At 40.7% G+C, this 10174-nt stretch overlaps 1 protein-coding gene across 2 annotated transcripts; it reads right to left on the bottom strand.

Moving 5' to 3' along the window:
* Nucleotides 1–461: 461 nt before the first annotated feature.
* LOC104848088 (melanoma-associated antigen 10) lies at nt 462–9379 on the bottom strand. 2 transcript variants are annotated; one of them, XM_010603837.1, is made up of 3 exons: nt 9306–9379; nt 3749–3838; nt 462–1444 (listed from the first exon to the last, which is right to left on the bottom strand). In XM_010603837.1, exon 3 carries the CDS (start codon nt 1408–1410, stop codon nt 640–642), a length of 771 nt encoding a protein of 256 aa, XP_010602139.1. In that variant the 5' UTR covers nt 1411–1444; nt 3749–3838; nt 9306–9379; the 3' UTR covers nt 462–639. The 2 variants fall into 2 exon arrangements, with proteins under 2 accessions (XP_010602139.1, XP_010602129.1); XM_010603827.1 differs by lacking the exon at nt 9306–9379 and having other exon boundaries at nt 3749–3839.
* Nucleotides 9380–10174: the final 795 nt, after the last annotated feature.

Below are 10174 nucleotides of genomic sequence, written 5' to 3'. Positions count from 1 at the left end.
TGGCCTTCAAAGCGTTCACGTGCAATGAAGGTTTGGGGTCAGTGTGTCTGTAAGCAGATGGGCTTATTTATTGACAGTTAATTTCCCCAACAAATCTGAAGAACACAAGCATATTCAGGTGTTTATATGCAATAAATATAATTTTAATAGTACAGCTCAATGGGGGAAAAAGAATTAAAATCAAATCTGGGCTTCTTATCACTGTTTCTAGGGTTCCTCTAACTTGATGTAAATGTCTTACAATTTCCAAGGAAATTTCTATTCCACTCCTATTTTATCATAAATAAATTGAATGGTTTCTGTTTGTATGCTAAAACAGGAAAGACATTCGGAATAGAAAAGGTACTCCATTTGTGATCAAAATCACACAAAAATCACATTCCCATCAGAAAACACAAACACCAACATCACAAAATTGAAACTACATTTGAGGTCAATACCATTCAAATAAATTTGCAAGCTACTTCACTTTCCCCCCAAAAGGAACAATACTTCAAAAACTCAATGAAAACCCCTGTCCATTTCCAAGTAACCCAAATAGAAGAGACAGCAAGATGTTACATGTGGTATTTTACCTCCTCCTCTGGCCCTTCACTACTTAGAAAACTGCCTGCTCTCCTCAGAGACTGAAAATGGGCCTCATCTCCTCTGCGGTGGGTGGAAAATCAGTGACACATATGTGCAATATCCCCTATTTCTCAGGAACCCTGATGCTATGCCTAGTTGTGATTCCAAAGCCTCTTCATACAGTTCTGGGTAAGCCCTGGGATCTGTTTCATTGAGGTGGGCTATATGAGCTAGGAGTTTCATCTTGCTGGTTTCAGCGTGGGCCCTTGGACCCCACAGGAACTCATATCGAGGAGGATCACTATTAGGAACCTGATGGTACATCAGGTACTGTTCCCGTACTAAATCCTCGGTGATGAATTTCCAGGCTTCCTCAAAATAAATATGCTCAGCCTGAGCTAACATGTCCCATCTTCTCACTTTTTGGGTTAGGACCTCCACACTGATACGGTTGCCCTCTATGAAGATTAGAGACAGGACGAATATAAGGATATCAATTTTGATAGTGATTCTTTCATCATCACCACCTAGTATCCCACTGAATGTAAGACCCAAAATGGGGACCAGCTCATATGTGTTGCCTGAGCGATCCACTTTCCTGATATCAATTCCAAAGCCCAGGTGCACGGATTCACGGAGTTTCCAAAAGTTCAGATAGAAGTCATTATGGTAATCATGGGGCACAAGGTGCAGCATTTCTTTCATGGTGACCAGCTCCTTCTTTTGATACTTGTGGAGCAGAAATGGCACCAACTTACATAACTTGGGATTTAGGAGCACATCTTGCAGGATGTGAGAGAAGTTTGTGAACTTCGAGCAGCATGAATCCTGACTGGAAGCCATGAAGACAGCAAGAATTTGTTGAGGACTCAGAAGCCTGGAGGAGAGAGGCAGACTATTAGTGTTCTCATGGGAGGACAACAAGCTTGTTGTCTCCCACAGTGGCCTATGTAGGTCTCTTCTTTATAAGGTTCTCTAGGGTTTCACAGACTCTTGTCTTCCTGCAGGACCTGTCCCTATGACCCTGGGATATGAAGTGAGGCTACTCCTCAGGCTGAAGTTGAACTTTAGAGGACAAGGCTCTAGGGAAGATAGTATGGCATGTGGAGCTTGGGTACTAGGTGGTATCCTTGCTTTTGGTCAAGTGGTTCCCTAGGGCCTGCACTTTGACTCAACTCCTGGGCTTCCTTTATTGGGTGACTCTAGGACACTGCCTCACACCAAGACCTTCACTGCCCGGTTCCTGAAATTCCAGTAAAAGGCATGAAAGGCTCCAGGCTGCAGACCTAAATCACAGTCCTCACCCCCCAGCCTGCATAGGAGGGGTGGGCTGTTCTCTGTGAGGTCCTCACTGCTCTGGATGGAGAGTCCCCTCTCTATTCACTCAGGGACCCCAACTGTCTTTGAGAAGGGCCTGGACCCTAGCTCAGAACAGTTGCTGGCCTAAAGCAAACTCTTGGAAAATGTCTCTCCCTTCCCAAGAAGGACCAGAAGTTTGCAAGGGGGATATACATCATACTACAGCTGTCTGGTAGCAACAGCTAGAGGTGGAAAAATTCAGTGGGGTTCATATATCCTAAGAAAGGGAACCTTCTGCATCTTTATCTTAATAAATTGTTAGGGCTAGGACTTTTTTGGGGGGATATTGGGGATCGAACTCAGGCCCTTGTACTTGTGAGGCAGGTGGCATAACCATTGAGCTAAATCCCCAGCCCAGGTCTAGGACTCTTGCTGCAATGACTTGGGGCATCTTCTTTAAATCAGAGCAATATGGCTGTGAGACATTCAAGCAGAAAGTTGGGGAAAGCAAGTCCACCTACTTTCCCTGGGCCTGACTACAGGTGATAAAGTGGACAGGTGATGCTAGATTTGTGTGTGTTCAGGTGAGTGGGTTTCTTCTGCCTCATCTAGGCCCTTGATAGACACTGAGAATCTACTTCTGCTACCCCAATTCCAGCCCCCTTGTACAAAGGCAGGCCTTTACCTCACTGAGGCCAATGATGCAGAGCTAAGTGAGCAGCCTCAGCCTAACATCAATGATCAGTCATGCCTAGATGACACCAAGCACAAGTTCCATGTCAAAGAACCACACACCTGTCTGAGTTCAGGTCAGAAATACCCTAAATTATTCCTTAGAGTCCTAACCTTAATTCTTGGCAGATAACTGAAATGTATGTCTCCTGACCAGGTAGAGTTCGCTGTATAAACCTGAAGACAGCATCTCAGATGAACTCCCTCACTTCCTTGAGATCACCAGGATTCTCAAAAGAAGTGAGTAGGTGCTGATGCCATCACTCCTACTTGGGGACATCATTGTTGAGTGTAAGTACTGTGTCCATCTCTCTCGTGATGCAGAGGCCTGTTATGCAAGTCTGGATCTCACCAGTGTGATCATAGGTAGGACCTTCAGAAGATGAATGCATTATGAAGGCTTACAGCTGATATACTGTTAGGTGGTAGGGCCTTTTAGAAAGAGGAAGGTCACTGTGGGTGTGACAAGGTAGGTTATATCTTACTTCCTAGCTCTTTCTTTCACCCGCTACTTCCTGAAGGAGTTGTGGTAAGCAGCTTTCCCCTCACCAGACCCTTCCAATCTGCTGTGCTAGCTTGGAGCTGGCTGACAATGGACTGAAAAACTATAAACTGTGAGCTCAAATAAACTTTTCTTCTATTTCACAGGTGGAAGGTATTGTGTCTCAGAAGTGTGACCATAAGTAAGATAAACCCTAGGTGATTTTGTAATTGCTCCATCTTCCTCCTGTCTTTGCCTGCACTCTCTCAACCCCAGGCCTCTGGAGATGAGTTGATTTCTCCATTGGAGACCTATACCTTGTCTATGGTAGAACTGAACATGCCAATTATAGCTTCTCAAGGTGATCCGGGGAACAGGCAGATAGTGGGATCTGTTTTCTCTCTTGCAGATACCCTCAGTCCTCAGGAAGGTTATATACCTTAGGTCTTGTTAAATACTGGGATCCTCCATTTACTAACTATATGTAGCTCTTTTTACTGACTTGTGGTCACGCCCTGGTAGAAGTTCCTGACCACTGAATTTTCCCATTTGCAACCATTCAGCAGCATTGTGAGCAGTTTATATACAGCCACCCTCACCAGGCACTTAAGGCTTACAACAGGGGGAACCAGGCTCTATGGGGTCCCTTTGTTTATGGCGTTATGTTACCTTCAAATCTCCACTGCTGGAAAATAGAGTGCTGAGTAGTAGCAATTCAGCTGCTCCAAGAATTCAAATCCAGATTTTGAAAAATCACAACTGAGGAAGAGAGGGAAAAAAAAATGAAGCAGATACCCAGGAATCCTGAAACCTGACCTAAAATTTGAAAACTACAGAGTTCTGTAAATGTTAGTGAAAGCAAGAAATTAAAATGATACAGATAAGAAAAGAAAGTTATTACTTGTTATGACATGATACTCTATATACAGGACCCCCAAAACTCAACAAAAGACACTTAGAATTAATAACCAAACAGCAGCCTGGCAGGGATGTCAACGCTCAAAAATCAATAGCATTCCTGTACACAAATAGAAAACTCTGGCAGAAATTGGGGAAACCACACCTTTTATAATAGCATGAAGAAAAATGAAGTACTTAGGAATCAACCTAACAAAGGACATGAAAGACCTAATATTGAAAATTACAGTATTCTGAAAAAGGAGGATTGAACATTAGAAAATGGAAAGATATCCCTTGTTCTTGAATAGGCAGAACCAATATTGTGAAAATGGCCAGACTTCCAAAACTCCTATACAGATTTAATGCAAACCTAATAAAAATACCAATGGCATATCTCATAGTACTAGAAAAAAAACAACCCTAAAATTCCTATGTAACCAGAAGAGACCTATGTAAGCTATCTTATCTTTGCAAAAGGGATCAAACACCTTCACTGAGAGTGATAAGCCTCTTTAATTAATGGTGCTGGGAAATTTGGTTTTCCACGTGCCAAAAATTGAACCTAGACACATATCTTTCACCATACTCTAAACTAAAATTGATATAGATGAAAGATCCAAATGTAATACAAAATTTAATCTGCTAGAAGAATAGGTAAAACCCTAGAAGATATACATGTAGGAAAGACTATGAACAGAAAACCAATCATACAGGAAATATTACAAAGAATCAACTTCTGAGATCAAATAAAAATAGTTTTGAACAGCAAAAGAAACTAAGAATGCAGAGACAATCTGCAGAGTGAGAGAAAAATTTTATCAGCTGCTCCTCAGACAAGACTAACATCTAAAATATATAACTTTAAAAAAAGAAATCAGACCTAATTTTAAAAATCCAATCCAAAAATGGACATCTGAAATAAACATTTATCAGATGAAGAAATACAAACAGCAAATAAATGTATAAAATGCTTAATATAAGTGGTCATTGGAGAAATGCAATATAAAATAACAGCAATATTCCATCTCACGCTAGAAATAATGGCTATCATCAAGTAATCAACCAATAAAAATGTTGGTGAGGATGTGGGCAAAAAGGAATCCTTCTGCAGTACTGGTGGGAGTGTAAACTGGTACAGCCTCTATGGAAATCGGTATGGAGACACCTCAAAAAACTAAAATTAGAGGCTCCATTTGACCCAGCTGTTCCCCTTCTAGGTATTTCCCTGAAACAGTTAAAAAGCACCATATCATAGTGGTATGTGCATACTTGTGTTTATAGCAGCAAAATTTATAATAGCTAAATCTTGGAAACAGCCTATATGCCCATCAACAGATGAATGGATAAAGCAAATGTGCTATTTATATATAATGGAGTACTATTCTGCCATAAAGATGGACAAACTTGAGTCATTTGTAGGAAAACAGATGCACCTTGAGACCTTAATGTTAAGCGAAGTAGACACATGAGTTTAAATATTGCTTGTGTGAGAAACCCCAAGGGTAAATAAGAGGCATAATAGAAGATAGCGGGGCAAGCAAAGAGGGAAAAAGAAGAAAGAATAGAAGGATAAAAATGAAAACAAAGCTTTTGTACATGGGGAGGGGAAGAAATGTTGAAGTGAGGGGAGGCAATGGGGAAAAATTAGATATATTATGTATAGGCACAAGTTTCCTAAGATAAATAAATATCTACTACTAAAAAAGTTAAAAGAAAATAGAGACTATTTCCAATATTTATATACTACAAACCATGCCCCTATAAACAACCCATATGCCATCAACACATGAAGAAAATGTGATCTTTATTTACATTGGAGGACTACACTGCCTTAAAGAACAGTAAACTTGAGAAACATTTATGTAAATAGCTGTGAATAGGGAGCAGACTAGAAACAGAAGTCCTGGGGGTGTTAAACTCAACTGGGAAGGGCACAGGCTTTGCCCTGGTAGTCAGAGATCAGACCCAGCCTGAGTTCCTCTGGATTTGAAAACCTAGGCATTGACTATTCCTGCCCTTGCAGAGACTAAAAAAAAAAAAAAAACAAAAACAAAAAACAAATAATGAATAAATCAAATAGTTTTTTCATTAAAATAACAAAATTGTCAAAGCTCTAACATTCTAAGAAAAACAAGGACAAAATAGACCCAAATCCAAGCAATTAGAAATGTTAAAGGAAAAATCTCAATGGTTCCATAATACTGAAGATCAGGGCAATCACTTTCATAATCATACCTGCACAATCCTTAGTAAGATTTTAGCAAACACCAGAACAAATCATCAAAAGGATAATACATCAACATGACGTAGAATTCATTCACAGTTAAAGGGATGGTTCAGTAAGCCCAAAGAAAAAGATAATACAATGCATAACAGAAGGTTAAAAAAAATATACGATCATCTCAATAGACACAGAACGAATATTTGACAAACTCTAATATCCATTCACAATGAACACCCTGAAGAAAAAGTATAAAACAATCTCATCTCATTTGCATGAAAGCCACCTAAGACAAACCAATAGCCAAATTCATATTAAAAAGGGAGAAGCAGAAAGCGTTCCCTCAAAAATCAGGAGAAAGACAAAAATGCTGCTGTCACAATTCCTGTTCAGTGAAATTCACAGCACATTAGTCAGCGCAATCAGGAAAGAGAAAGAAATTAAGACATATGTATAGGAGATGAAGGATTAAATTTTCATTTTTTGTATATGTGTTGCTGAAGAGAGCACAAATTTTCATTTTTTGAAAATGACACGATCTCTACATAGAACACCCCAAAAAGTCCACTAAAGCACTGCTAGAATAATCAAATTCAGTAGCGTACAAGGTAACAAAGTCAACACTAAAAATCAATTTCATTCCTATACCTTAGTAATAATCTCACCAAAATAGAGATGAAAGAAAAATACCTCTCACAATAGCATCAAGGAAAAAATGCTTAGGAATTAATCTAACCAAAGAAGAGAAAGATCTCTACAATGAAACAGGAATCTGAAAAAGGATATTGAAGATCATAGCAGAAAATAGAAAGATACACTATGGCTGGATAGGCAGAATGAATGTAGTCAAAATGGTCATACTTCCAAAACTATTAGTATACAAATGCAATGCAACCTTAATTCAAATGCCAATAGCATTCCTCACAGAATGATAGAAAATAATTCTAAAATTCATATGGAACCAGAAGAGACCCTAAAACAAAAGCAATCCTGGGACACAAGTTCAAGGCAGGAAGTATCACAGTCCTAGATCTTAAAGTACAAAGCTACAATAATAGAACCATCATGTTACTAGAGAAAGCATACTTCTGGGATGAGTGGAACAGTGAAACAGAACTCAGGTTACACATTCTACAACACCAAGCAACTTCAACTACCTTATCTTTGACAAGGGACAAATACTCTTGCTAGAGGAATGACCACCTCTTTGACAAATGGTTCTGGGAAAACTGGCTATCCACATGCTGAAGACTGAACCTAGAGCCACATTGCTCACCATGCACTAAAGTAAAATCAAACTACATCAAATATCTAAATATTAAAACAATCTGCAGAAAGACAAAGTAGGTAAAACTGACCAACACAGGCTTAGGCAAGGTCTTTATATACAGAAATCCAGGTACACAAGAATGCCAGGAATCGTCACATGGGATCAAATCAAAGATTATCTTCACAGCGAAGGAAACAATGAACACTGTGAAGAGATAATCTACAGAATGAGAAAAAATTGATAGCTATTCTTCAGACAATGGGCGAGAATCTAGCATATACAAAAATTCATACAGTTTGTCTCAATTAAAAGACCCAATTAAGAAATGGATTTCTGAACTGAATGAAACTTCCCTTATGAAAAAGTACATATGGCTAATGAATATATTTAAAAAATTAAACATTTCTGGCCATTTGATAAATGCCAATGAAAAGATTTCACCTCACTCCAGAATGAATGGATATCCTCATGAAATCAAATGATAAAAAAATGCCTTGTGAGACTGCAGGGGATAAAAGAATACTCTTGTTAGTGGGCGTGTAGGCAACTACAACCACCAGAGATTTAGAAAACTAACACTAGAAATTTAATGAGATATTTCCCTTCTAGGTTTTTTTGCTGTGAAAATTAAAGACATCAAAATACAGTGATACATACCCATGTTTATAGCAGCAAGTTTCACAATAACTAAATCTTCCAAAAAGCCTATATATCCAGCAGCAACTGGATAAAGAAAATGTACATATGGAGTACTACTGTCCAATAAAAAAGGATAAATGTGAGTCATTTGTATGAAAATGTATACAGCTCAAGCCCATAATGTTAATGTAAATCAGACACATAATCTTAAATATTGCATGGTTTCTCTTAAATTAAAAAGCCAAATATAAAAACAAAAGAAAATGTAGACAAGAGATATATTTAGCATATGAGACGGAACCAAGAGATTCAGATAGGGAGGAAAGAGTAGAAGAACATCAGGAGAAAAGGGGGAAATTGTGAAGTTTGCACATCCATCAAGTCCCTACAAGGAATGCGATCATTATGTACTCCAAACATGTATAGTGCATGGAGCTTTTCCAGTGGGTTGGGGTGGATGCCCTCATTCCTCCCTCTGGTGCCTGACCCTATTTCTAGGCAATCTGCACACCCATCCCTGTTTACTCTGTGCCTTGTCACATCAAGGCCAAAGGATGGTGAGAACTCATTCTTACAAACCAGTCCCTGTGGGTCTCAAGACCAACAACAGAGATGGATCTTGATTGGTCACAGACAGTCTTGCGGAACTGGGGTTTCCTCATGCCTTCAGGACCTCACCTGGAGCAGGACCAGGTTCTCTCTGTTCCTTTCCCATGAAGAACAGACATCAGAACCAGGCCTCCCCTCCCTCTATGAGAACAGAGACAGAAGTCAGTGGTTGTCCTACCCATACCTTCACAGGGCTGACAGGAAGTTCTCAAAGGAATTTTCTCCAAGCCCCTCTGTCCTCCCTCAGGCCTCACCTTCGCCTCTCCCAAAGCAAGGACCTCATGACACATGTCAACCCCAGTGTGTTCCTTTCTGGACAAAGTGTCTGACACTCCGGGAATTCTAAGGTAGAAAGGTCCCTGTGGATCAGCAGAGTGGAAGTGGAGCGTCCTGGCAAGTGTGTCCCAGGTACATGGCTGACAACCCAGGCAGGTACATATCATCTGGGGACTGCTTAGGGTTTCCACGCTTACAGGTTAACCCTCAACTTGACCTAGCTGAGCCCAGATCCCTTTGCCTGCTCCCACTCCAAGCAGAGGCCTCAGAACCAGGCTACAAAGTCCCTGAGGCAAAAGGGGGGTGCTCACCTGAGGATTTTCACTGCACAGTGCAAGGCTGGTAACAGAAGCAGGAACGGGTTCTTTTCAGAGTCTCAACCTGGAATGTGGCCTCCTCGCTCACCCTCAGCCACTGAACTCCACCAATCTCGGTTCTTATCTTTTCACCCCCACCTGAAATGCATACCTCAGAATAAGGCTTCTACTCCCAGAGTCACCTGTGTTTCACTTGGGTGAGGGGCTCATACCTAAAAATCTATACCTGTGTGTTTCAGGGCCCACAGCAGAGATAGATTTCGATTAGCTCAGGGAACTCCATTTGAGGTGAGTGTTTAACCGTAGCCCCCTAGACTCTCACTTTGACTTAACTAAGTCAAACCCTCTTGTAGGAGATGTCCCTGCCCAGTACTATTGGCTATGAGTGGCACATGCTTCTTGACTTCCATAATTTGACTATATTTTTTATATCAGGAGTCAGACCAAAGCCCTGCATGACTCAAACAGGCACGTCACCTAGCAGAGTTGGGCTGGCATTGCTCCTTTGCTAATAGCTGTCACTGAGGCCTAAGTCCTGGTCTGTGAAGTGGCAGGGCTCTGCTGAGTTATGCACAGCTGAGGTCAGTGTGACCCCAATTAAAATCCTTTCCCTTGAATTATCGCTTCTCACTGACCTTGTGGAGTGCTTGCTAATTGCCCCTGGTCTTAGTACAGGTTTGTTCTATCCTAGCCAGATAAGCAGTGCTGACTCCCTAACAGCTCTGCCTGGCACCATCACACCAGGTGTTCAGCAGTATTCACTAGGTGCCTTCAAAGCACACCCGGCTCCCTATTCCTTCCCATGATTATATTCAATAACTAGTGGATATGCTTGGCGGGGGGCTTTGTCTTTGCTGCCATCG

Source organism: Fukomys damarensis, unplaced genomic scaffold, assembly GCF_012274545.1.
Source record: "Fukomys damarensis isolate Sample0158 unplaced genomic scaffold, DMR_v1.0_HiC HiC_scaffold_39, whole genome shotgun sequence".
In the NCBI taxonomy this organism is placed as follows: Eukaryota; Metazoa; Chordata; class Mammalia; order Rodentia; family Bathyergidae; genus Fukomys; species Fukomys damarensis.
Note: the sequence above shows the minus strand (reverse complement) of the source record. Positions and strands in the feature narration are given on the sequence as shown.

Coding starts and splice junctions, on each gene's coding strand:
- LOC104848088 (XM_010603837.1), bottom strand. CDS start 1,410: ATGGCTTCCAGTCAGGATTCATGCTGCTCGAAGTTCACAAACTTCTCT.